At 50.4% G+C, this 27446-nt stretch overlaps 1 protein-coding gene across 15 annotated transcripts in view; it reads left to right on the top strand.

Moving 5' to 3' along the window:
• WDR20 (WD repeat domain 20) overlaps window positions 1-27093 on the top strand; it is a 64464-nt gene extending 37371 nt beyond the window's left edge. Inside the window, exons 2-5 of one of the 15 annotated variants that reach the window (XM_004328052.4) lie at window positions 2705-2887; window positions 5523-5615; window positions 14895-16154; window positions 25970-26392. In XM_004328052.4, the coding sequence (XP_004328100.2) occupies window positions 2705-2887; window positions 5523-5615; window positions 14895-16154; window positions 25970-26023 (1590 nt within the window). In that variant the 3' untranslated portion in view covers window positions 26024-26392. The other 14 variants (XM_019952147.3, XM_033850595.2, XM_033850593.2 and 11 more) reach the window with 14 other exon arrangements.
• Window positions 27094-27446: the final 353 nt, after the last annotated feature.

Raw genomic sequence — 27446 nt, 5'->3', positions numbered from 1 at the left:
CCATATTAGGGGGCAGGAATGTGAGAGAAATATACCAAGAACTGAGGCTAACATTGTTATTGTAAGGGATCCATAAGTTTAAAACTAGTAGCAATACTTGGAAAAATTGGTGCTTTAAACTTTCTCTGTTGTTCTGAGAATCATTGTATTTCTTTTGCTCGTTTAAGTTATATTTGTTCTCTCTATTAATGTTTGGTTTGCCTTTGAATTGATTTTTATATTTTGGTGCATAATTTTATGTATATTCTTTCACAGGGTAGTTTCTTTTTTTAATATAAATTTATTATTATTATTTTTGGCTGCGTTGGGTCTTTGTTGCTGCGCGTGGTCTTTCTCTAGTTGCGGTGAGCGGGGGCTACTCTTGGTTGCAGTGCGCGGGCTTCTCATAGCGGTGGCTTCTCTTGTTGTGGAGCACAGGCTCTAGGTGCATGGGCTTCAGTATTTGTGGCACACAGGCTCAGTAGTTGTGGCTCACGGGCTCTAGAGCGCAGGCTCAGTAGTTGTGGCGCCACATGTGGGATCTTCCTGGACCAGGGTTCGAACCCGTGTCCCCTGCATTGGCAGGTGGATTCTTAACCACTGCACCACCAGGGAAGTCCACGGGGTAGTTGCTTAAGCAAACTAAAAAGAAAAAGTCTCGAGTTAACATACACCGATATAGAGATCATATAATGATTTAGTTGTTCATATTTCAAATTTGATTTTTGACTCTATCTTATATTTTGAGCATTTTTACTTTTGCTGCTGTTTCCTTGCACTGAGATCGTTTGCTGTGTTGTTCCCTTAGCCTAGACTTCTCTTTCCCTGCCCTTAGGGCCCAGCCCAGGAGCTGCTTCCCTCCAGGCAGACTGTCAGCAGTGAAGGGGCTCCTGTCTCTGGCATCCGACTTCTGCTGAGCACCCACTTCCTTGCCCACTGTCCCTTTTCTCCTTGCTCCAAAGTCAGGACTTCCTTTTGTTTTGCATCATACTATATATTACACTTTTCAAGGCTCTTTCGTGTATATGTTCTCTTATTTCATCCTCCAGACAGTACCATGAGGTTGGTAGAACGGATTCTCATCCCCATTTTAACTGAGGTGAGGCAGGGAGAGTGTCCACATGGCATGAATCTTCATTCCTTTGCCAGGGCTCCCAGGGTCACTTGTGCCACTCAGGTCCAGACTGCCAAATGCTCAGATTTTGAGCCTGTCATTTTGAGGTCCTCTTTTTTTTTTTTTGCGGTACGCGGGCCTCTCACTGTTGTGGCCTCTCCCGTTGCGGAGCACAGGCTCCGGACGCGCAGGCTCAGCAGCCATGGCTCACGGGCCCAGCCGCTCCACGGCATGTGGTACCTTCCCTGACCGGGGCACGAACCCGTGTCCCCTGCATCGGCAGGTGGACTCTCAACCACTGCGCCACCAGGGAAGCCCTTGAGGTCCTCTTTTTTTATGCAGTATTTGTTATCTGAAAAATCTAGAATTCTCAGTGCAGTGTCACAGGTCTCTTTGGAAGAAAAAAATCTTCAGAACCTAACCCTGGGGATGGTCCGTAGAGAACCAGAGCTGTGAACCCAGGAACTGCACGCAGGGCCAAAGTGGGTGTTTTAAAGGATGTGTTCAGTTGTCTCCACCTGTGATTTTCAAATGACAGTGGGAGGGGTTGGGTTTCCTTTATTTCAACAATAACAGCCCAGCATTTTGGATTGCACAGAAGGTTTCTCATGAAGAGAAGATCCTGCTTTAAAAGGGGTGAGGCACTTTGAAAAATCACATTTAGCCCAAGTCAGGAGTCAGAATTTGGAGTGTGTGTGGTGTGTTTCCTCCCCATCCCCTTTATGGTAAAACCGACCTGTGTTCCAAATGCAGTCCTTCCACTTACTAGGTAGGTATGGTGACCTCGGCTGAGTTATTTAACTTCCCTAAACTTGTTTTCTCATCTGTAAAATGGGGGAAATACTATCTATTTTGAAGGATCATTGTAAGGATTAAAGATGATGCATGTACCAGACTTGGGGTACGGGCTCGACGAGTGAGAGTTACTTGGAAGCTGATGCAGAAGAGAGAATGTGACCCAGTACAGGAGTCACTGCCTGTGTACAGCTGGCCATAGTAGTGGTTCTCAGCCTGGGTAGGTGTCAGAATCACCTGGAAGACTGTTTTAACTACAGTTTGCTGGGTCCACCCTGCCTGCCCCCTGTAGTTTGATTCATTTGGTGTGGTGTGGGCCTTGAGAATTTGCATCTCTTGAGTTTCCAGGTGATGCTGCTGCTGCTACCGCTGGTCTGGGGACCACGCTTTGAGAATGACTGGGCTGCAGGTGAACTCACCGATGAGCATTTAGGTGCTGTAGCTGTATTTGAAAGCCGAGCTTTTATGTGGTTAAAGTTAACTTTGTTAGAAAGCGCTCGGAATGCATTTCGCAAATACTGAATTTGGTATCTCAAGGATTTTTCCTCCTGAAGTCCAGGAGTCTTTGTTAAATATACTTGAAGAAGAATAATAAGTTACGAGAGTAACAGTTATAAACATATTATGGGTAGTCAAACAATATCAGATTGGCTGAGGTATGTGAAAGTGCTTTTATAAAATTCTAAAAACCGCAAAAATATTTTAATACTTTTTATTTTTAAGATTGAACATCATAATGGAGTATAAAATAGTGTAACTTAGATTTCTCATCTCAATGTGCTGTTTACCGTGTGTATTTTTCTCTTTCTCCTCCAGGCTGCTGACTTGAGTAAACCAATAGATAAAAGGATATACAAAGGAACACAGCCTACTTGTCATGACTTCAACCACCTAACAGCCACAGCAGAAAGTGTCTCTCTCCTAGTGGGCTTTTCCGCAGGCCAAGTCCAGCTTATAGACCCAATCAAAAAAGAAACTAGCAAACTATTTAATGAGGAAGTAAGTAGCACCCTGTCTTAGCTGTTAAGAATCCCTTTAAGAATGTATACGTTCTTACCGAGGGTAGTGGGCCTTGTTTTACACTGTGAGCGAAGCCCGTTTTCCATTCTCAGATGTCCTACCTAGTATTACCCAAGTTTAAATGTGGTGCGTTGCCTCGTTGACTTTTACCTGTTCTTCCTTTGGGCTAACTGTTCTGTGCGTTTTTTATGGAGGTGCTCAGGTGTCTATAGCAGGTGCTTTAAAAATTTTTTTATAATGGAGATAGGGATGAGACTTGTAGCTTGATATTTATAATTTAAATAAGAAAATAAAGAATTTATTCACATCACCAGAAAATTTCATGCAGATCAAAGAACTTGATAATATTTCCTTAGGTTGCTTAAGTTGTAGCTAAAATTTGGTGTGTATGTTTGACAGGCGTTTGACTGAGAATTTGTTCTCTTGCTCTTGTAAGTGTTTGCTATTAAATCACCTTTGACATGGTTAGAAATCCTGGCACTTAAAATTGGATCCTATGACATAGCTTTTGCCAGTGTTGTAGCATGTGCTGGGGTTTCTAGTGTCTTCAGTTTCATTCTGGCAGGAGCCTGAGATATCTGAGCTGTCCATTCAGGAACATGTCAACCATTAAACATAGTAGGTGTAAGTTGCCAAACAGATTGTATTTTTATAAGCGATTGAAGTGGCTTTTCAGCCCCAAGTATTGCCATTACATATTTGACGTACTTCCTCCTCTGTGTCTGTATGACTTTCCTAGTAAATGGAAAAGATGAGGCAGTCTTGCTGAGTTAGAAGCCCTGGGTTGCAGTCTGCTTGTGGCCTCAGCCCTGGTGTGACAGGGGCTGGGTCACGTGGATTCCTCTCAGGAAGGGCGAGTGGTTTTGATTGTTGCATGGTTTTAAAGTCATTAACTTGGAACAGAAGTGCATTATAAATTCTGATTTTTAAGAAATAATTTTGCTTGGGGAAGAATACTCCACAAATTGCAGTTAAAATTCTGACTCTTTTTGCAGTCCCCGTGGCATATGCTGTCCATGCATATCCAGTCTCCAGCCACGGTGCTCCTGGTTGGCATTGCCAGTGGATTTGGTGAAATCCTTTGAACCATGCCATCTCTTCTTCTAGTTTCATCTGGGTTGACTGGAAACAAAACTTGCCGTCTGGATTGACAGAAGTATTTAAACCCATTTTCTGTTAAAAAAAAAAAATCTTAAGCAGAAAATTATTCTATTTACCTAAACATTTTATTAACATCATTTGACGGAGTGACTTCTAAGTAGCTGGATGATCTTTTTGGGGGGTAGTGGTGGGGAGAGTGAGGGCACAAAACTAGACTGCTCTGCATTCTTAATAGAAATTGTGAATTTGGCGTCACTGTGGGGTTTTATTTGTGTTTAGGTAGGGGACGTGTTTTTGAGGGGGAAGGGATTGGAGCCATGTAAAGGGCTGTTGGTAAACAAGGTCGGGAGGCTGATCGGCTGAGGATGGCACAGAATGCCACTTAGAGAACAAGAAGGGTTTGTGTGTCATCGCTGGGGGAGGGTGCAGCAGAGACCACAGGGCCCTGAGAGCACTCGGACGCATCAGCTAGACCCATTCCTTACAGGAATGGGACAGCTGGGAGTCACGGGCTGGAGAGCAGCTCCTCACTCTTAATGAGTGAAGCATGAGTTACCTCCTACTCTTTTTACATTTTATTTGAAAAATGGCTGTTCAAGGTTCTAGGATTGTGTATGGCTTAATACCAACTTGGCATTTACAACTTGAGGCAGACATTGATTGCCCTTCGCAGTAAGGACATTCTTCGGCTTGTATGGGTAACATTCTCATCAGATTTTGCTCAGGATGTCTAAGAGAAAGGGTCATCAGGGGTTTGTTTCTCAGAGAGTGCCAGGGATGGTGGTCGAAGCTGTCGTAGGCTGTGCTTTGCATTGGTATGGGACGTGGAGGTTTCAAAGTGTTTTGTCTCTTTCCTCGGCTTGGGAGGGTGGGTTGCTGTCTCCATTGTGCGCAGATGAGGAAATAGTCAAAGAGAAGGTAAGTGAATTGTCCACATCAGGTAACAATTCGATGATAGAGCTGGATCCAGAAATTAATTCCATGAGCTCTTATTGGTCATAGATTGTAAGCCCCACCGTGTGTGGTTGCCAGATGGGCTCTTGCCTCCCCAGGAGCTCACAGTTTAGTGAGATGGACCAAAAGGATACTGGAACGTGTGTTATCCCAGTGTTATGAACAAAGTACCAAGGAATAATGTATTAATTGCATTCCTCAGTATGTATCAGATATCATAAAATAAAAACAAAAGTTAAGTTCAGTGGGGACAGTTCGAGAAAGCTTCCAGAAGGTGACATTTGACCTGGGTTTGAAAGATGCATAGGAGTTGGAGGAGGATGAGAAAGGCCTTCAAAGCTGGAGAAAACAGCTTAGCATGTGGAGGCCAAGGGTGGCCACACCACAGCATGTGGGTCTTGGAGTGGCAGAAGTTAAAGCCAGACAGATGAGCTGGAACCAGATTGTAAAAGCCCTTTGATCACATGCTGGGAGATTTGGATCTGACACTGGATGCTGTGGGGGACCTTTGGGCTTTTATTTAATCAAGGGAGTGACAGGATCAAATGTATTTTTTTAGAACTCTTGTCAGCACTTGTGGAAGGTGGATTGGAATGAAGAAAGAGAGAATGAAGGTAGCAAGACCAGTGAGGAGGCTCTAGTAACTGTCCAGGTGAGAGCTGAGGACTTGAACTAGGGTTGTGGCCATTTCCTCATCCATTTGACGGACCTTGATAGCCTACCACGTGCCCGGCACTGGGTCTGCAGCGGCAGATAACAGCTGCCCTGTGTTTCCCCTCCAGAGAGAGGGGAGAGAAGTGTGAACAGCACCACACACACACATACACACAATTACGGCAGATGGTGGTGACTTGTTGTGATGTCAGAGGAGATAGAGGGCCTGAAGGAGAGACAGACGTGGAGGCCTGCTTTACGGGGACGTGGGGAGCGTCCGTCTCTTGGAGGAAGTGAAGTGCTTTGAGCTGAGCTGAGCCTGAGGAGGCCCCCAGGTAAGGAGCTGGAGGTAGAGCGCCCCTGCAGAGGGAGAGCCGGTGAAGGCCCCTGGAGGGAAGAGCTTGGGGCCAAGAGACCTGAGAGAGGACGGTGGACCTGGGAGGGCGTTGTGAAGTGAGAGGGCATGAGTCTGGAGGCCCTGCCACTCAGGACCTGACCCGGGTTTGCTTCTTCGAGCTGTGGGAGCTCACAGACGGGAGCAAGAGGTGGTCAGATCGATGTTTTTGAAAATAACCCTGGCTGCTTCTTGGAGACGGAACTGGAGAGACGAGGGAACAGATCTTGAGATTGTGGCCCACTTACTGCACTGGGGAAGGCGGGGAAGGAGCAGGTGCTGGGAACAGAGTCCGTTCTGTGCTTGTTAAGCTCGAGAGGCCAGTAGGTGGTTGCATACCTGGATAGGAGCACAAAACTGGAGGTGAATGTTGGGGGCTGTCAGCATATAAATAGTAATCATGTCCCTGAGATTAGACGGCAGGCCTGTGGAGAAGGCACAGTAGAGCAAAGACGAGTCTTTGCTAAGTCCTAGACGTGTCTGGGGCTGAGCCCTGTTTATACTCCAAGATTCTGGTCATCTGCTCATGGCCCGCAAAGGAGCACTTACAACCGTCAGTGTATTACCATGAAATTTACAGACTCACAGCCCAGTGGCTAAGAACATAGACCCTTGAACCCGAATGCCTAGAGCTCAGACACCCTTCTGCCACTTACTGCCTGCAGGATGTGGGTCTTTACTTCATCTCTTCTCCTCAGCCAGAAAGTGGATAAGAGCGGTCCCCGCCTGGAGGTGTGGTGAGGATGAGATGTTAGCAGAGGGCCTGGAGAGCAAGCCCTGGGGAGAAAAGTTCCAGGTGGAGGGGAAACTCAGAGGGTTTCTTTCACTAGAGGTTGGAGGAAAGGCTTCTTGGGAGGTGAGATACCAGCAGTTTTGAAGGAGAAGCACAAATGATTTTCCAGGACAAGAAGGTAAGAGCAGGGCAACCCAGACAGAGAAGCAACATGAGTAAGGCAGACGATGGGGACTGTTTATCATGACTGTTTGGCGTCTGTCTGTCTTACTCACCAGAGAGCTCCTCAGCCTCCCATTACACACATGCACGTGTGCGTGCACACACTCCACTATTGATTACTCTGACCTTTGCTCCTTTCTGGAGGTGTCTGGTGCATGAAAGTATAGTAAATGTTTGGATGGATGGATAGGTGGGTAGGTGAATGGAAAAGAAATTGTAAGTTCCAGAAATCCACACTAGACCAAAGATAGGTGAAAATTTCTATCTGGGAATAGAGTGTATCTTAAAAGGTGATTTTTTCCCCCCATTGATTAAAAAACTTAAAATACTTGTTTATAGAAAAAATTGGGACATAGAGAAGTACAAAGAAGATGGGAAAACATCACCTAGAAATCCCATTGCTCACTGTTAACTTTATTGTCTTTGTAATTTTTTATGTTTTTAATGAGGCAGAACTGTCAGATTCACACCTTCCATTAGAGCTGCTGGCAACCTTCACCTCCTGGTCTGGCCCTCAGTCCATCCAGTTCATGTCAGATAGCAGAGGCAAGCCCTGCTCCCCGGGCCGTCCCAGTCATACTGAGACCCTGGCTGCTGCACCAGTTCAGCCCCGGAGGAAGGCTGGTCCTTGCTAGCGTCCCTTGGGGAATGATAGCCTAGATCCCCTGAGACACTGCTTTCTCTCAAGCCTTAGAGTAGACTTGAGGTCTCTGTGTGTAGTGTTCTGTATGTTTTATGCCCTTGATGGTATCTAACGGCACATCTGATGAGCTCCCAGACCGTGGAGCCTACCTTCATGGTAAGGGTCACCAGGGAGGGAGAGGTACCCTGGTCAGCGCCCGGAAGGGGTGAGGGGTCCACTTTTCATCACTAACGGTTACGATGTACTGGGGAGAAAGTCATAAAGGGGCAGTTTCTGTGTGGGAATGAACTCAGCCTTGTTTGCCTTTGTAAAAATTCTGATTATATCTGGGTTGTATCCAGAGAACAGTAACTTCAAAGGATTTTTAAGTATGTTTGGTTATTGGGTGGATGTAAAATCTAAGAAGAACTTGTCATTTCGGCTTCTTCATCCCTGGCGTGTAATGAGCCCCCCTGTTCTTGACTTTCTCCTCTCTCGCAGGTTGTGAGGCCAGGGCAGCGCACTGGGTAGGCTGTAGGCTCCTCGTGGACGCCTGTCCCTGCTGCTGCCTGAGGCTGTGTCTGCTCTTTCATCCCAGGCTGCAGGCTCCCTCTACACGCAGCGCCCCCAGGAGTGGGGAGGAGAGGAGGCCCAGCTTCGCAATATTCTGTCTAGTCCTCTAACGAGAAAGTGGCTCTGGGCATCTTGTTAGTTTTGTTTTTGTTGTTGCTTTTTTTAATCAAAGGAAGGAAATGAGCACTTAATGATCTACTCCTTAAAGTTTTTTTTTTTTTTTTTTTTTTCTCCTTAAAGTTTTGACATGGATAAAAATGACATCTGATCCTCTTTCACAGGGCTTTGAAATACCTTTTCCTAATAACTTCCTGAGGGAAGAAGCAGCTGTCTTTAAATGCCTTTACAGAATCAAAGCCCTTAGTCACCGTTTTTGCTTGTGGCTACATTACTTTGTGGCTACATTACGGCTTTTCCAGCAGCTGCTGTGGTTTTGGAATTGTTTGTTTTTAGTACTTCTGTTATAAATTAATATCTGCATTGTAAAATGCATACCCAGCAACCCCCCAAGAATTTTTTCCTGCTTATCATGTTGATAGCAGTGAAAAAAAGAAAATTAAAAAGTATGTGCCTTGGAAAGCTTCATTGTAGCCGCGGTGCTTTAACGTGGTTAGGGATTTGTTTTTATTCTTGCTTCCTCTAGACTAGTTTAGTATAGTTAGGAAGTCTTGTTTGTGAATGCCATTAAGGACGGTAGTTTTGGTGTTTGTTGGACTTTGACTGGATTGATGTTAGAAATGAGGCAGTGTCTTCTGCATTCAGAAGGGGGAATGTGGGAGCCATGGGTGATTACCAGGGAGAGAAGTGGGTGTGGGAGCCCGCTTCCTGGGTAGGTGGCTTGACGTACAGACCTGGCATAGTAATACCCAGATTTTGGTTTTGGTTTTTATGGAAGTGATTTTAAAAGTAGGCCTTTGAGCGTTGTGGAATTTCCCTCCTTAATGGAAAGCTCAGTGGTCCTGCCAGATGACCTGAGCGCCTGTCTTTCCCTGAGACCTGCCCCGCTCTCCTCTCCTTGCCCTTCCTGCCAGGGCGGCCTCACCTCAGCCTCGGAGCAAGGGGCTTTCTTCTCCTGGACCCCCGCCCAGCTCCCTCACTGCCTCCCCTCCTGGCCTGTAGCACAGAGCCGCCCCCAGAGACCCTGTGACGGGATGGAGGGAATCGTGATGCAGGGAGCAGAGCCCCTGGCCTGTCCGACATTCACTCAGTGTCAGTTCCTTCCTCTCCTCATGGGACTTCTGGCTGGTTTTCTCGGCTTTCCTTCTGCTTTCCTGACTTTTGTCCTGCTCCCTATAAGTAGTCTTTTCCCAAAGTTGCACACTCTCCTCCTCTTCCTTGTACACCTTCTGCCTTGGAGAGCTCAGGATGTCACAGATCTGGCTCTTATAAGTTCACAGCCCATTTCCTCATCTTCCACAGTCATTCTCATCAGCTGCCTGCTCGATGAGGACACTTGAACTTCTCCCCAGCATGGTCACCCCTCCTCTCTGTTCTGTCACCCCCCTTCCCAGTCACTCAGGCTCAAAACCTAGGAGTCTGTTCACACGCCTCCTTCACCCCCACCCCACCTCCTAATACATCCAGCCTAGCCCACTGTTAAACAGTCCATCCTGCCACACCACCGCTGGTCAAGTTTAAGACCTTTTTATCCACGGACAATTGTCACAGCTTCCTAACCGGTCTCTCTTCACCCGCACCATTCTGTACCTGCTGACGGGAGACTTCACTTCATTCTGGTGCTTCCCTTTTCAGAAATCTTCAGTGCCCCTACTGTCTGCAGCAGTACAGCCAGCAGAAATATATTGTGAGCCACAAATTCAATTTAAAATGTCTAATAGCCACATTACATCAATTTAAAAATAGGTGAAGTTAAGATACTTTATCTTGGGACTTCCCTGGTGGCGCAGTGGTTAAGAATCCGCCTGCCAGTGCAGGGGACATGGGTTCAATCCCTCGTCCAGGAAGATCCCACATGCCGCAGAGTAACTAAGCCCGAGCGCCACAACTACTGAGCCCTCATGCCACAACTCCTGAAGCCCATGCGCCGCAACTACTGAGCCTATGCGCTGTAACTGCTGAAGCCCGCGTGCCTAGAGCCGATGCTCCGCAGCAAGAGAAGCCACCACAATGAGAAGCCCGCGCACCGCAACAAAGAGTAGCCCCCGCTCGCCGCAACTAGACAGAGCCCACGCGCAGCAACGAGGACCCAATGCAGCCAAAAAAAAAATGTATTACTTTATCTAATACATCCAAACATTATTTCAACATATAATCAATATAAAATTATGAATGAGATACTTTCCATAATTTTTCAAGTCTTCAGGATCTAGTGTGTAATTTACACTCACAGCATGTCTCACTTTGGACCAGTCACTTTCAAGTGCTTGGGGCTGTGGGATTGGTCAGCACAGGGATTCAAGGTCACAGCCCAGACCCCTTAGCCTGGTACTGCATGTCCTTGAGTCCCAGCTAGCGATTCCAGACCTAATTTCCTGCCCCTGCTCAGGTGCTCCAGCCAAAACGGTTACCGTGCACATCCGCAGACCCAACTGCACTGTGCTGAGCCTTGATCTGGCCGCCCGCCCCCAGCACAGGCCCGGCCCCACCTGTACTCGGGAGCTCCTCAGGGGACCTGGGCTTTTGCCAAGGGTGTTTTTTCAACATACTCAAACGCATCATCCAGATCACGGCCCCACTGACACTGGAGAAGTCAAGCCCGGCGGGGAAATCCTGTTAGTTAGCTCTGAGAACTGACCAAGATGCCTTACTTTTTTTATTAGACATTTTCTGGAACAAAAATATACCCTTATGGTGCAGAAAGTGGGTTGCATTCTTTATATTTATTGAATAAGATGTTCTAGGTATTTGTTTTTTAATTTCTGTTCTCTAACTTTTTTGCTAAACCCAAACCAAGTGATAGCCCAGGGCAGTTTACTTCAGTGACTCCGAGCTAGCCCTGAAGTTGTGCCTCCCACTGCCCGGGGTCTGCAGGGGGGGGGCGCCCTGGTTTATTGACGTTTGTCAGTGGCACAGAAGGCGCCAGCCCCACTTTGGGGCTGACGGGCCTGTGCCGGGTGTCATCTTACCCGCTCCATCCCCCTTGCACCAGCGCCTTCCGTGTCTCTAGGATGAAGAGCGCTTGGTTTGCTCCCCCATCAGCGCCCCCACCATTGTCCCCTCTGTGAGGATGCTCTGACCTGCTTCCTCCCAGCCCGCTTCTTCTGCTGCCCCTTTACCTCTTTGCTCAGCGCGCCCTCATCCCAGAGATAGAGGCCTTTCTAGGCCTTCCTCCTTGAGACTGGAATCACTCTAATCCTCCTGCCCTTTGTCTTCTTTCCCTGGTTGGGTTTTGCTCACAGTACAGCACTCCTTACCGTCAGATCCTGTCAATTTCACTACCTTTTCATCCCACTTGAACATCAGTTCCACTCAGGAAGGGATGTCTGTCTGTTGGCGCTGTCAGTGCCTGGCGTGTAGTGTACATTCAGTAAAGGATGGAAGGAGGAATGAGCGAAACATGAGTGAGTGGCGAGCGGGAGGGACCACAGGCGAGCTTGCGGACCTCTCTGATCCTGTTCTTGGTGGGTAACCGGCAATAGCACCTACCTTCCTATGGGGAAATGAGCACTCATACTTACACTGCTGGTGGGAATATAAATTGTTACATCCTGTATGGGAGGTAATTTGGCGATATCTGTAAAAAATTATAAATGTATGTACCTCCTGAACCAGCTATTCCAGTGGGAATTTATCCTGCAAGTATATTTATACATGTGAAAATTGCCATATGTGCAGGTTATTCTTTGCTATACAAATGTCCTTCAGTGGGGGACTTCTCAAATAAACCACAGTATATCCATGTAATTGAGTACTCTGCAGCTGTAGAAAAGAATGAGGAAGCTGTCTTCGTACCAGTACAGAGAGACGCACGTGTGTGACTGCATGAGAAAACAGAGGTGCAGACAGTGAAAAAAAGGAGTGTGGATAAACTTGTATCTGTGTTTGTCTTGTCCACACAGGAAGACACTTGCAGAGATAAACAAGAAGCTAATGACAGTAATTCTGGGGGCAAGGGATCTGGGATGGAGGAAAGGGGTGTGAGTGAGGCTTTCTACTGGATACTTTTATTAATATATATGAATTATGACTGTATTACCTATTAAAAAAATAAAAGCTTACGTTGTGGGGTTATGTTGAGGATGAAACAGCATGTGTGCAGAGCCACTGGTCAGTGCTTGGCCACAGAGTAGATCCTCAGGTTGGAAGCTAGCACGGCTGCCCTGATATGCCTGCCACGTACCCCACGATGAAGCAGACGTTTTCCCTGCACTTGAGCACACAATCTGGTAGGGAAAACGGATGGTGTAGAACAACTGAGAAAGCCTTCCCGCGTTAGCGTTGGTATGTGGTCCGTTAACGGTTTTGGTTTGCAGTTGCTTAGCCGCTGTGCGTGCTTCCCAAGTGCTGAGGTGGCGTGTCTGCGTGGGCGCCCCAGCAGGGCCGCAGAAGGTGGGCTCAGGTTTTTGTCCGTAAGTTACATCCACGCGTCCACTACAGCAGGCTCAATGCACCTTTTTAACGTGGAGTAAAGTCTTTAAATGTGTCTCGTCACCCCAGTAACATGTATTTTAATAATGGTGCTATGATTATTTATCTCCATTCCTCACAGTTGCAGGGAAATACCGTTTTTACTTGACAGTATTCCAGTTTTGAGTTCTAATGGAATTATTTTTGTTTTGCCTTTTTAAGCCAAAAATAAAATTTTTCTCCTAACCATAGTGCTAGAAGTTTTTATGTCCATCCTTAAAATTTTCCACACATGATAGAGTAACGGTGGAGAGCTGTTGGGAAAATTGAGATTAGATTTGGTTGTGGTGAAATGTGGGGTGCAGGGGTTGAAAGCCACACACCGTGCCAGGGCACGGCCAGCAGCCTGGCTTCTCAGCCTGAGGTCGCTTCTGTAGCCGCCCAGTGAGGCCACCAATGGGGGTGAACCGGCACCACCCTTGGACACTAAGCCAGCAGACCAGTCCTGGTTAAGGGATCAGGAGTGCTGGGGCAGCCTGAGCCCGGTGGGTACAGCAAGGTCTGCTGGGTGGGGGTAGGCTCCCCCAAGACCAAAGCCCTGACCTGGCCTCGTAAGGTGCCTCTGACCTCTGTGGAAGAAATGGTGACGGTCTCGTGGAAACCCTGACAGAGCAGCACTGGGCTTCCAGGTTATTGGCGTTAGCATAGGTCAGCGGCCGTATACAGGAAGGTCACCGGGCAGGAGAGGAAAGAGGCAGGGGGTGACAGTGCGGCTGTGACACTGCAGAGCGACAGCAGTGATCCCTGCTGCTCAGTAACCCTTGCCGGGCCTGCTAGCCCCGGGCCCTCATGCCAGGCAGGGTCAGGCCTCTCCACTCTTCCCTGGCTGGGACCATTGTTGGCCACCTCCCTTCCAGGGCCTAATTTTCTGCAGCAGTTTGCATGGTTCATTAGTCTTTTTGAAGAAACCAAGTGTTTTCATTTTCTGTGACTTTCTGTAAAGATGCAGCACACACAGCAGACACACAGTGCAAGGCCGACAAGGCAGGAGGCCCTGTGTCCCGGTGGGCTTCCCGTCCCTGTGGCCCGTGGCCCTCTGAGGCTCGAGTCGGGGAACCCCAAGCACGTGAGGGAAGTGGGAGCATGTAGCTCACCGAAGCCCGCCGGGCTCCCGAGGCACCCGGTTGCCAGGCTGGCAGTGGAGAGCGTCTGGCAGCAGGACTTGCTGAGAACTCAGGGGTCTTGGGAACTCCCAGATGGTTTCTGGTGCTGTGATTTGGGGACCAGGCAGCCTCATGGAAGCCGCTGTGCCAGTGAGCCCCACGAAAGGTCTGCAAGCAGGGAAGCGTACTCGGGGGGTGGTCGTCCCTTTTGAGGGGTTTCTCCTTTTGCCTTTTGTTCTTTTAAAGGCAAGACTCCCGACCTGTGCCTGTTAAAGAAACAGTTGGTCAGTGGATCAAAAATAAACGTGGAGTAGAGTGGCAGTGATTAGGCACATACTCCTGAGTGTTAATCATCTGTTTATTTTTTTAAACACCACCTTGTTCCAAAGAAGATGGAGGAATGGCTCCTAAAGATACACACGTGACAGCGACTGTGAGTGAGGAAGTTGCGGTGCATCAGGGCCGAGGCAGAGCCCAGGGAGGTGTGCGTTGCTGTCCTGGGTGCTGCTGGCTGCACGTGGACTAACCACCCCCACCCCCGCCCAGCAGCCGGAAGAGGCAGGGGTAGTCAGCACGGGGCACGCAGGGCTGATGCAGTGCAGAGAGCCCCTGGGGGCCCAGGGCTCCCGGCTGTGGGGACTGCGAGACTTTCCCAGGAACATCGTAGTGAGGACCCTGTGCAGGTGCAGGAGTCACAGGCCCAGCCGCTCCTGGCGTGAGACGTGCGAAGTGCCCGGGGCTGTCCCTCTCCCCGGTGTGTCCCGGCGCCTGGTATAGTATCTGTCGGGCACATACTAGGCTCTCAACAGTGTTTGCTGAATGACTGACTCGGTGAAACTCAGTGGCCTGACACCCAGGTGCAGTTCTAGACGGTAATTCCACAAGGGGCCAAAATGCCTTCGCTGGCCTGACCGCGGGATAGGACGTGGAGTGCCTGGATGGACGCGTCCCTTCTCACCGAGAAGCAGACAAGTTTTCTTGCTGGAAAAGTAAACCTTTAAAACTTCTCCATTGTGATAACTTGTTCTCCTTTGTCTTCACAGAGACTAATAGACAAGTCACGAGTAACCTGTGTCAAATGGGTTCCTGGTTCGGAAAGCCTTTTCCTAGTAGCCCATTCAAGTGGGAACATGTACTTGTATAATGTGGAGCACGCTTGTGGCACCACAGCCCCCCACTACCAGCTTCTGAAGCAGGGAGAGAGCTTTGCCGTGCACACTTGCAAGAGCAAATCCACGAGGAACCCTCTCCTCAAGTGGACGGTGGGCGAGGGGGCCCTCAACGAGTTTGCTTTCTCCCCAGATGGCAAGTTCTTGGCGTGCGTGAGCCAGGACGGCTTCCTGCGGGTGTTCAACTTTGACTCAGTGGAGCTGCACGGCACCATGAAAAGCTACTTTGGAGGCTTGCTGTGCGTGTGCTGGAGCCCGGACGGCAAGTACGTCGTGACGGGCGGAGAGGACGACCTTGTGACCGTCTGGTCCTTTGGAGACTGCCGCGTGATCGCGCGGGGCCACGGGCACAAATCCTGGGTCAGCGTGGTGGCGTTTGACCCCTACACCACTAGTGTGGAAGAGAGCGACCCTATGGAGTTAAGTGGCAGCGACGAGGACTTCCAGGACCTTCTTCACTTTGGGAGAGACCGAGCAAACAGTACCCAGTCCCGGCTGTCCAAGCGGAACTCGACCGAGAGCCGCCCCGTCAGTGTCACGTATCGGTTCGGCTCCGTGGGCCAGGACACGCAGCTCTGCTTATGGGACCTCACGGAAGACATCCTTTTCCCCCACCAGCCCCTCTCCAGAGCAAGGACGCACACGAACGTCATGAACGCCACGAGTCCTCCTGCCGGAAGCACTGGCAACAGCGTCACGACCCCCGGCAACTCGGCGCCCCCTCCCCTGCCGCGGTCCAACAGCCTCCCGCATTCCGCCGTCTCCAGCACCGGCAGCAAGGGCAGCATCGCGGACGGGGCCATCGCTTCCGGGGTCAGCAAATTCGCGACGCTCTCACTACACGACCGGAAGGACAGGCACCATGAGAAAGATCACAAACGAAACCATAGCATGGGACACATCTCTAGCAAGAGCAGCGACAAACTGAACCTAGTTACTAAAACCAAAACGGACCCAGCTAAAACTTTGGGGACGCCCCTGTGTCCTCGGATGGAAGACGTTCCCTTGTTAGAGCCGCTCATCTGTAAAAAGATAGCACATGAAAGACTGACTGTGTTAATTTTTCTTGAGGACTGCATAGTCACTGCTTGTCAGGAGGGATTTATTTGCACATGGGGGAGGCCTGGTAAAGTGGTAAGTTTTAACCCTTAATGCTGCACCAGATCTAGAACTTGAATAGGTAGTGATTTTTTTCTTGCGGGAGGGGCGGGGTGTACAATGAATGTGAATGACACTTCTTATTCTTAATGTAAATCTAAATGCATCAGAGCCATAATTTTGGATCCTGCATGCCATGTAGTTCTGAATCGTTTGCTAATTCACCGTAGAACGTTTAAAAACCGTAATCAAACTAATGGCCAGCCAAGTCAGTCACCCTCCTGGGAGTATATAGAGTCCCAAGGTTAGCGCTCCTGTATTAGACTATTTCGATTTTAGGAAAATCATGACAGTGTGGGGAAACAATGACTTTAAAATGCTAAAATTAAAATTTCTGCTTTAACTGGAATATTTTTGCTTAACTACTCAATTAGAATATTGTACACCTGATCAGAGTGTGTATTCAATACGAACGGCCATTAATTGTCATTTATAGTCCAACTTTTTATCTTAATCATCAAATGTTTAGGAATCTATGAAATTTAACTTTAGGAACAAAGTGTTCAGCAGGGTTGATTGATATTATTTTTACATCGTTCTGGCAATCCACAGAAAGAGAAGAGCCTTAATTTTTAAAACCCATTTTAGTCATTTTATGACAATTAAAATTGTTTAATAAACATCTTTTTTCAAAGAAGCAGTTTGTAGCACTTTGATTGAGACTCTGTGCACTAAATAAAATACCCACGTTTCTCAGAGCCTGGACAGTTACCGCGAACTGCGGGCTGAGGGCGCCAGCAGTGTTGTCAGAAGTGCCTCTTGCCACACAAGCCAAGATCTTTTATGGTGGATGTGATTTGCTTAACGTTTTTTCCAACAAGGGGAAGGAGCTTTTCTTTTCTTTTCCTTTTTTTTATTTTTTATTTTTTGGTGTGGGTTTTTGTTTTTTGGTCAAAAAGGCACGTGACCTTAGGCCCTAGGCAGACTCCTCAGCCTTGTTTGTGAAGACTGATAGGCCCCCAAGGTTCAGAGAACTTGAAATTTTTCCCTCGTTTGGGTTTTGTGTTCCCACCAGAGGGGAAGGGCAGGTGCAGGTTGCTCCTTCTCCTTGGAGGGCAGTCGTGGTCCCGGATCTTCCGGATCATTCTCGGGATGCCCTTGGCCTCTGTCTCAGGGACGCCATCCCCTACCCCAGCGCCTGCCCCTGGGGGCCTGTGGCTGCTGGGGGCAGGGCTGGCTCTCCCTCTGCCCAGACAGCCGCGACTCTTAATTCCTTCAGATCCTTATCAGCTGTCAGACGAGTTGCTTTTCAAATTCTAGTTTTCACAGTGGATGAGAGGGCTCTTTGACCCATATGTTTCGTGTCAAGATGATGAAGATCTCATTTGTTAGCTCACTTTGGTCACTTAGGTTTGTTTTTCTGTTGTGCACGCCTTTGTAATTAAATATAGAGATACTGATAATTTATACTGGTTTGAGTAGTGAACGCGATTCAGCAAAGTGCCGACCGGGAGGCTCCAGTGTGTCGGGTGCGAGGCTCTGGTTGATGGGGCAGCTCCGTGCTCTTAAAGCCGCCCTCCTGGGAAGACCAGGCCGGCTCCCCGCTCCACACGCGTCCGGGCCGAGCCGTTCACTCTGTGTCCCCCGTGCTCATTAGTGTGGTGGTTTCTGCGACCTGTGACAGCGGGGGTGTTCATGCATCGCGGTCCATGGGGATGTTAGTGTCCTGTCTGCCTTTAAGATATGGTCCTTTGTTCCTAAATGTTAACTGATCTGAGGTAGCAAAGACAGCCGTGCTTGTGGACTCTTGCAGCTTTGGAGGCTAGGAAATTGGGCTGTCAGGTGGAGAGCAGGAACCAGCACTCCATGTGCAATTTTGTGTACCTGCATAGTTTTAGAAATTCAGTTTCAAATGCTTCTGAGGCATTGAGTATGCAGTTTCAAAATTCAGGACTTTGTAATTGGCCCAAGTGGCTGAATCCCAGGTAAGTAGCCTTACGGGGGAGTGTGTCGCGCACAACCTTCCAATTCCGAGCGCTGTGCTCCTTCAGTGCGGGCAGGAAAGCCACGGGTGGGGCCCGTGTAGCTGATGCTTGTGCGACGGGGGCCCTTTCTGGTTCTTTCTGTCCTTCAGCGTCCGCTGGGGCAGCTTACCCAGGGCGCGGTCTGTGGGTCGGAGCGGGGGTGGGAGAGGCAAGAGGAGGGTGTTACTGGCCCCTTAAAAAACAAGCCCCGCAACGCGCTCGTCGAAGCCGGGCTCCATCTCCTCCACGCCGCCCCCACATTAAACCTCCGTGGTCCCTGCACAGTTTGGGGTTTGGGGCTTGGTCACAGTCTCGGTCTTCCAGCTGCTGCTGGTGAGTGTATCCTTGATGTCTGGCCGGGGCCCTGGCTGAGTGTCAGGTGCCGGGGAGGGGCTGCTCGGACACGGCAGGGCGACGCTGCTTCCGCCCGCTCTGCCTCTCTGATGCCTCCGCCCTTCTGTGACAGCCAGCAGCACCGTTCTCCTGCAGTCAGGAGGGCAGAGCGCAAGGTCCTCTCCAAGACCAGGATTAAAGTCGCCGGCAGCTTGAGGAGAGGGGGCACGGGAGGGAGGGGGCGGGCGGGCCCCTCCCCTCCACCCTCGGGTTTGTTTCGGGGCGCCAGGGCTCCTGCAGGCCGGGGTCAGGAGGGGGGGTTGCTTCGAGGGGTTCCAGGGCGCCAGTCGCAGGTATATAAGGCGCCGTGGCCACTAAGGGAAATCTGGGGAGTGTTTTTTTGTAGTTTTCTCCCCACATTTTGAGCTTCCTCATTGAAACTTTTCAGTTTTTCAGCTTAAACGTTATCCTGAGCAAGAGTATCTCTTCTAACCTAACCTCTGGAATAAAACAGCTTGTGGCCACAAGAGGTTATTCCTACTCGCTCAGCACGATTTTTCCACCATGCACTGAGACGCATCGATGAAAAGCAGAGAAATAAAGTGCTCAGGGTAGCACGTGAGCCGAGCTGCTCCCCCCCCAACAAGAGGTGGCTCTGCCCGCCTGCGGCGACAGGACCCCTCGGAGGGCATTAGCCAGGCTGTGGGGTCTTCTCTGCCTGCCCTGCCCTGGCTCGCCCCTTAAAGCTTCTGGCAATTCCAGAGCTGGGTTTGTGTTGTGACCTGGGCGATGCAGGCTTCTGAATCCACTGGCTGCCCCAGCCCCAGCCCTTCTCTGTTTCTCCTCCGCTGGGAGAGCTGGGGTGGGAAGCCTTTGGAAAACCTGGCCTCTTAGTTTATTTTTATTTTTATTTTTGGCCTTCTTTTAAAGGCAAATGTGGAAAAGAGAGTAGGCAGACTCTTTAAAAATAACCAGTAGCTTTGGGTTCTAAATTGATTTAAATAGTGGTAAAGAATCTTAATTTTGTTTTTTGTGCTGACTGGACCTTCTCACATTTTTGAAGGGTTCTCCTGTGAGCCGTTGACTTGGGACTAAGGATAAATGCCTTAATGGAAAAAGAAGAGAGGAGTGGAAATACAGGGATAAGCTCTGACAGTGATTATTGCCTCAGACGTCCAGAAACCATGAGGGACAAAAGGCCCTGAAGCTTTCTCAGTTTTTACAGGCATGTAACACGCGTGCCCCCAGTATTCTGTTCCACCGCTGGGCTCCACAGCCACGTGCAAGTGCAGGCTGGCAGGTGGCCCGGCAGCCGCTTCTCCCCGATTCCTCCACTTCCTGTGGTACATCCTGAATTTTTAAGAAATTGTCAAGTATTGAACTTGTGCTGAAGTTGGTGAAGCAGCTTTATCGATGTCCGCACCCGTGTACAAGGTTCTCGTTACCTCCTGCTTGGGAGGGAGAGCTTTGATTTCCTGGTTGAGGAAGCTCAAAGTGTGAGGGGAGAGCCAAAGGGCCGGGGAGCACCGCGGAAGGAATCCTTTGAAAACCCAAAGGCCACGTTCGTGGACCTGTCTGTCCGAGGAGGAACTAGAAGCAGAGGTCGACCGTGGTTTCCCGGGAAAAACACACGGCGCGCCGCGTCCCGTTCTCTGCGGGAGGGCTTGGCCCAGGGTGACTGGCCGCAGCCCCTGCGCGTAGGGGAACGAGGGGCAGCGGTTGGCCTCCTGTGCGGGTCATCCCGCTGTGCCGGGCGTGTCCACTCCTGGGGCTTCCTTCCTCCGCATTCACGTGTAGGCCTGATAAGTGACCCGGAGGAGATGTCCCCCTCGGGCACCACGGCAGGGAACAATGGGCAAAGGCTCCCTCCTTGTCCAGAGCACACCTGTCGCGCTGGGCTGCTTGGGACTGTCACCTGTTCAGGTAGTCAGGGGGCTCAGCCCCACCACCCCAGTGCTGGCCAGTGAGAGGGGCGGTCTGGGAGGGTGGAGTCCAGGGCTCCTCTTGCAAGGCACTTGTATCCAGCTGTTCCCTTTGAAACTCAGAGCCAAGTTCAAAGCTGTGTGTAGAAGCGCCTCCGGGAGAGGGAAGCTCTTCCACGGGTACTTTCTAGTCATTGCTGCCTCTGTTACGTGGACTTTGTGTCATGGTCACATCGCTGTTGCGCGAGTTGAATATGTAAAAGAAAACTGCTCTGCATTTTGATTTCTGTATACCTAAGTTTATTAAAGGTCACTGTGTTAGGTGACACTGTGTAAAATTGTATGAATATTTACCCTTAATGAAAATCAAAACTCATATGTATTTCCTTTTTTACATTCTCATCTAATTTCTTGAAAACTTGAATAAATTTCATAAAGAGCCTTCCTAACATGAAATGTTGGTAAATTAAGTTCTTAACTGTTGCAATAATTAATGAAGCTTTAATACCAGTATTGTTACTTTATAATTTTAAGAAAATCGTGTTTCTGTTTCACCGCCTTGGTTTTTAGCTGTTCCCTTGTCACTGTCACAGCTAGAGACTTACTACATACTTGATATTCTGAAGAACTTTGGGGTTGTCCTCTGTATAATGACGTTAAATAAACGCGTGAATGAACCGTAAATGTAGATAAATTTTCAGTAGTCACTTTCACATCAGAGCTTTAAAAAAATCTCAGTGAACCGAAAAAGAAAAGCTTCTAAATGCTGTAAAATCAAGGGCCTTGTTAATGTTTATAGAACGAAGAGCCCCAGGAATTGCTACCTCTTATTACTGATGCTGAGTTTTTCCGAATTAGAAGCTTTCTAAGTGAGATGTTTGTTCTGAGCACGGGAGGTATTCCCTGTTTTCTGTGACCTTCCTCTGAGCCAAGTCCCATGTGGGGAAGGACCGTGGGTTGGCTTTGCGGCCGAGCTGGTGCCGGTTCTGTGTGGAGCGCGCGCTGAGTTCCCAGGCGGCGGGCAGGCGACGCTGTAGCAGCTCTTCTCCTGAGGAGGGTTTGTCATTTTCCGTTTGCCGGAGGCGTTGTCATCGCCGTGGAGGTGGTCCTGCCTCGCGCCCGGGCCCCGAGGCTCCGGTGCAGGACGAGCCCCGTGAGCAGGGCAGTGGGAGCCGGTCCTCCCGGGGCGGGAAGCAGAAGCGATGTGCACTGGCCTGCTCTGGACCGCCCCTCGCTCTCGGCAGCGCCGGCACCTCCGGCCCCGAAAGAACCTTCATGGCAAGAGTTCCAGGCCTCGGCCCGCACGCTCAGCCTGGGGCTCGTGGGGGCAGCAGTGAGCTGCCCGGGTCAGAGGCCTCGTCAGGCCCTGGGGCTCCCACTCAGCCGCTGCGTCCCTGCCGTTTCGTGAGACGCCTGGGCCTGGAGCTCGGGGCTGGCAAAGCCTCTGGAAGCCCCTCCTGGCCGCCTGTCCTTCTCGGTGGACTCCAGAATCTTCCTGGTCCTCCTGAGCCGCCCGTGCTGCAGGGTGTTGGGCTCTTGCCTTTGACTCGAAGCTTCCAGAGCAGAAGAGACGGTCCGATGCTCCGCCCTCAGAGGGACCTGCTTGGACTTTACTACCACAGGAGCTGCACGTTGTCTCCTTAGCGCGCGAGGGGATTTTAAGCCCTGAACGCTAGTAGGTTGACAGGAAGTCTAAAAAGACGCACACAGGCACAGCATTTTGATCTTTTAAAGATAACTAGTTTGTACACCTTGAAAACATAAGTCCATTCTCCCACGTGTGGCTGCCTTTTGAAACAGTCGGTTCTGGACCAGCAGATCTCTTGAAAGGGACAGAACATCTAGGGGTGCTCAGCCCCACCCCCTCTGGTGTTGGTAACCTCTAAACCAGCCTTCACGTGGATGCCCCATGACGGGACTCAAGCTAGAAGACACTGGAGGTCCCGGCCTGCAGAGAGGATGTCAGAGCCTCAGCGGGTCACCCGGCGGGAGGGCCTGTAGGCCGTGGGCGAGGCTCTCTTCCCCAGCACGGTTCTCGCAGGAGCCCTTGACTGGTTGTGCCCTAAGAAAGACTTTTCGCAGGTGTCTGAAAACACCACGATCGTTTTCCCTGGGCGACTTTTCCCAGGTTGAGTGGCCTCTTTGGGGAAATGTGTCACCGCCAGTGTGGCCAGTCAGCGGGCAGGTCAGGGCCGGCCAAGGGGCAGCTGCCTAGTGGAGCCAAGGTCCCAGGCCGCCGTGAACAGTGGGTCTGGGGCAGGGAGGGGTCCAGATGCTCAGAGAATGGCTCAGAGGACACGCCGGTGGAGTGGGCCCCTCCCAGCCCGCACCCACTTCCTAAACTTGGCTCACTGAGTCCGGGCCTCACGCGCCTTGGAATGAAATGGGAGGTCCTCTGTCCAGCTCTTCTATGGTTCTTTTATGCAGCGGCCTGGGCAGTGTGAGTGGCGGGATTCTTGTGGATGAAATAAGGAGAATGTATCCATAGCTAGAAGCGGCCCTGAGGAAGTTAGCCGGGTGACGGTTCTCATCGTTTGTGTACCGTCTCTAAAAGGGCCTCACTTAGCAAATATTTACCTCTTAGTCTCCGAGTGAAGTGAGATAATTCGGGGGAGCTCCTGGCAGGTTGCCTGGAACCGGAGCCTCCAGGGTTAAGTGCTCTGTGGCAGGTGCAGGGCCACCCCTCCAGGTGAGGCTGACCTGGCCGAGGGCCGCAGCAGCGCTGAGCTCCTCCTGTAGCACTTCTCTGCCGGTCTCGAGAGGCTGCTAGTCTGCAGCAAGACCTGTCCCGGGGCCAGTGTGCACGTCACTTTCGTCTGGGGTGAAGAGGGTGATTCTGGGCGTCGACTGACCAGGCTTTGAACAGCGCCGGATGCCCATCCCACGACCACTCTCTCGAGGGTCTGCGGTCTCACACGTTTCCAGATGAGTCCATGGTAGCCGGAGTCGGATGGGGAGGCCTCCCGTGGGCCCAGCGGGACTTCAGGACGAGGCCGTTCTCTGACGAGGGCCTCTGAGACCCTCACGGTCTTTTCTTGCTGTCAGGGTCTCTGATCTCGGCAGCACCCATGAACAAAGACATGTTCCTTTGTTGTAAATTGTTTTTTAGCCGAAATATTACTTTTTCTATATATACATTCTTATGAAACAAGGTTTAATTCTGTTAGCTTAGTATTATAAATTATAATCAAACCCAAACTAAGAGCTGGGGTATTTTATCAATTTTCACATGAAATCTCTAGCAGGAATAAAATGGCAACTCTGGTGAGAACAGAACAACCTATTAAATATTAGATCCAAGAGCTGCCACTATTTCTGTGATAGGCTTCCTTCCTGGAGGGGTAACGGGACATGAAGCAGGTTCTTGGCTGGAGAAATCTTTTGCTTGAGTGATGTATGTAAAGCCCTCGTTTGCCAGCTGTCCGGCGTCAGGTGGAGAGACCAGCAGCTACCGTGCTGCCTGGACAGCTGGAAGCCAGCAGGGTCGCTGAGGCCAGGCGCTTGATCCTCCCTGAGAAAGTCATCGGGGAGGATGCGGTCAGAGGGCAGGCCGCCCTCACGGGCAGCCACAGCGGGGCAGACGGCGGCGGGTCCTCCTCGCTGAAAAACCTGCCCCAAACTGTGCCCTTAGGTTAACGTGTCCAGCCAGGCTTCCCCCTAAGAGTGTTCTGGAGTCTTCGATGGAGGCCTGCAAGTGTGTCTTCCATCTTTCTTATCATCACCCAGCAACTTCGAAACTAAAGCACAGGCTTCCAGAAATAAGGTTACTCTTCACATTTTCTTTTGAATAGTGGTGTTTCCCCCGATGCCTCCACGGTGTGTCTGTCCTGCAGAACAATTCCATCTCTGGGAAGAGGACAGGGGTCAGGCCTCGCCCCCTGACAGGCTCCTGGCCTGCGTGCCGGGCACCGAGCAGATCCTGAGGCCTTGCTCTGCTCACCCCGGGGAGCTTAGTCCCGGGCCGCCCTCTCCTTGCCTGTGGCTGACCCGCGAAGGTCAGAGTCCCCTTGCTTCAGACACCTTAGACCGGATGAGGTCATCTGTGATGTTACAGGCTTCTTCCCTCCAGACTGTCCGCGATGGACAGGGATTTGGGCCTGGCGGCCTCACTGCAGCTCAGTTCAGACTCGGGGGGAGCGTTTCTCATCACTTGGCCAAAGGTTCCCTTCATCACCGAGGCGGTAAACCAGCCGTCCTCCGCTCTGTGGACTGGGCCGGGACGGGCACAGTGTCCAAAAGAGCTCCTCCCTCCCGTTGGGCCGGCCAGAGCTTTACCTCTTCTGTCAGGCTCCATCCACGCTGTCTTGAGGGGTTTGAGTGAGAAGCTGCCCGTCGCCGTGGAGATCAGACAGGGCTGTGTGCCTTTCCGGCAGTAACTCCAAGGTCAAGGAAAAGCACTCCTGTAGATTCTGAGCGGGGGCGAGTTGCTAAGTTCCGTTCGCCCCTGCTTCCTGATCTTGCCTAGATGAACGGATTTCGGGTTTAAGGTGAGAAACGAGATAAAGTGACTTGGAGCGGGACCACGTGCTTCCAGGCTTCCCTCCAACAAGGCGTGGGCGAAGCTGAGGGTCAGTTTCAGATCGTCACCCTTCATCTGTGCCAGCCCGAGGCCAGGTGTGAAAACGCAGCCGTGTTTGCTTAAAGGCAGCATTTTGGGGGACAGCTTAAGGATGCTTGTGTTCACAGAACTGAAAATCTGTAGCTTCAGTGTTGCAATACTGTAACCTTAAAATTATTCTTAATAAATGAATGCCCGACTGTGCTGGAACTACGTGCATCCCAGCAAATGCAGGGAGATGTAAGTGCTCTTTGCTGTACAAGAGGTAAAAACCCTTTCAGGGTTACCTAAGCTCACGCCTGTATTGCAAGAGATCCGTGACAGCCTCCTGCCTCTCCGTAGGAGCCAGCCCAGAGGGACAGACACCACCCCTTACTGGTGCAGAGAGTCCCCAGATCCACTGCAGCCGAGCGGCAGCCTTTGTCCTGAGCCGCCCCACCCACGTGACTGGATCCTGCTTTCTCTACCTGCTGGGCCCGGTGGGCTGGCGCTAATGCCAGAGGGGCACCACCATCACACCACCCATCAGAGAGAGCAAAGAAAACGCCTCTTCAAAAATGTCACTAGACTCTGTCCTTGGCGGCCACCCCGGCCCTTGGGGGACTGGGCGTGCAGCTGTCTGGCCTCACTGGGCGAGCTGGCCTCGGAGCCGGGGGGACCCCTCTGTGGCCCGGAGCTGCAGCCCTTGGGGAGGGCAGTGAACAGCCCCCCTGGGAGGTGCCCCTGGCCTTTGGGCAGTGATGCTGCAAGGAACCCTGGCCCTGAGAGACCACTCTCTCCCCCAGGCCAGCCCCGCCCAAAGCGTGCCACCCGAGGTGTGGGGGCGGGGCAGGCTCAGGATTCCGATGAGTTAGGAATTAAGTAGATGGACACGGAGGGGCTGTTAAAACCCTGGCTTCCAAACCAACAGAAAGCTAATTGTGCTCCTGTGAAACTGCTGCAAAGGATGAGCGACTGTGACTTTCTTCGCGGCCCCGTGTTCTGCTGGATTAATGTAAACTGCTTTGTTTGCAGGGTTTAATGTCAGCCCCAAACCAGGCCAGTTCTCCAGGTGGGACTATAGTGTAGCGAGCCCGCTCCTGCTCGGAGGTTCTCACCCCGGACCGGGTCTTGAGGGAGCGACGACGGAGCCCAGGGCCGCACGTGAGCCGCGTGGGCGTCAGGCCCCGGCCGCAGGCAGGCATCGCCCGCGTGGAGAGCAGCGCGGAAGAGGAAAGCGGGGCTCGGCGCCGCTCACCCAAAGAAGCTGTTTCCATTTTTAAATCGTTCTCTTGGGGCTGCAGTAAAAAATAAGAAATGAGATTTTCTTGCTTTTTACTCTAAAACTCAATGTAATAAAAATGTTATATATATTTATGTAATATATACATATATACATAGTGTGAAATAAAATGTTTCTTGGACAAGAAATCCCCTTAAATCCAACTGTTAAAAATAGTACTTCACTCTATTTTTGCTGATTTTCTTTTTAACACCTTAGGTGTCAGAAGACAACCTGGAATGCACTCATCAAGAAAGTTGTTACTTTCTGGCTTAAATATGTAATTCAGGAAGACGGATGCTGCGCGCAAAGGTTTTTAAAAATTGTTTGCACTTGAAATAGTTTAATGCTGTTAAAAAATAACTTTGAGGGCTTCCCTGGTGGCTCAGTGGTTGAGAGTCCGCCTGCCGATGCAGGGGACACGGGTTTGTGCCCCGGTCCGGGAGGATCCCACATGCCGCGGAGCGGCTGGGCCCGTGAGCCATGGCCGCTGAACCTGCGCGTCCGGAGCCTGTGCTCCACAACGGGAGAGGCCACAACAGTGAGAGGCCCGCGTACCGCAAAAAAAATAAAAATAATAATAACTTTGAGTATGGGTGTAGCGGGCCTCCAAGGTGTGGCGTGAAGATGCCCTTTTTAATCTGTTAACATTTAACACTCTTGTTCCAATGCAATCGGCTCTGTATTATATGTATAAATAATGTCATTCTGCAGTTGGGGAAATGGTTGCTTCAGTAGTACTTTTCATCTTCTAAGAGTGATATTTCTAATTCACAAAAAAATTAAAACTTGCTTGAATATAACATTTGTTTATCTTCTGTTAAATTGGCTCAACTTTTACTGTATTGTTTTTGTTGAATTAAATGTTTACACCATGTCCCTTGCAGCCCTGATGTGAGGCAGGCTCTTCAAGACCGTGGCTCGTCCGGAGAGCCCTGCGGTTCTCTGGCCCCTTCTTGCTGTCTCCCCATCTTTGGCCTTTGTGGGCAGCTGCCCATGCATGCGGACTGCGGTCTCAGGGAACAGTTTTCTCCTTACAGCTTCAAGTCCACGAGTCCACCTTCTGTTGTTGGAAGATCACACACGACTCTGTACGGTGAGTGTGAAAGTGCTTTGTTAAGGATGCAGAGAAAAAAAGGCTGATGACAATTACATGGGATTTTTATCTGGCTGAAGCCAGCTGGTGAGCATCTTGGTCATGCCCACGCCTACTTGTAGGCACTACAGGGG

Source organism: Tursiops truncatus, chromosome 2 (genome assembly GCF_011762595.2).
Source record: "Tursiops truncatus isolate mTurTru1 chromosome 2, mTurTru1.mat.Y, whole genome shotgun sequence".
Lineage (NCBI taxonomy): Eukaryota > Metazoa > Chordata > Mammalia > Artiodactyla > Delphinidae > Tursiops > Tursiops truncatus.
Note: the sequence above shows the minus strand (reverse complement) of the source record. Positions and strands in the feature narration are given on the sequence as shown.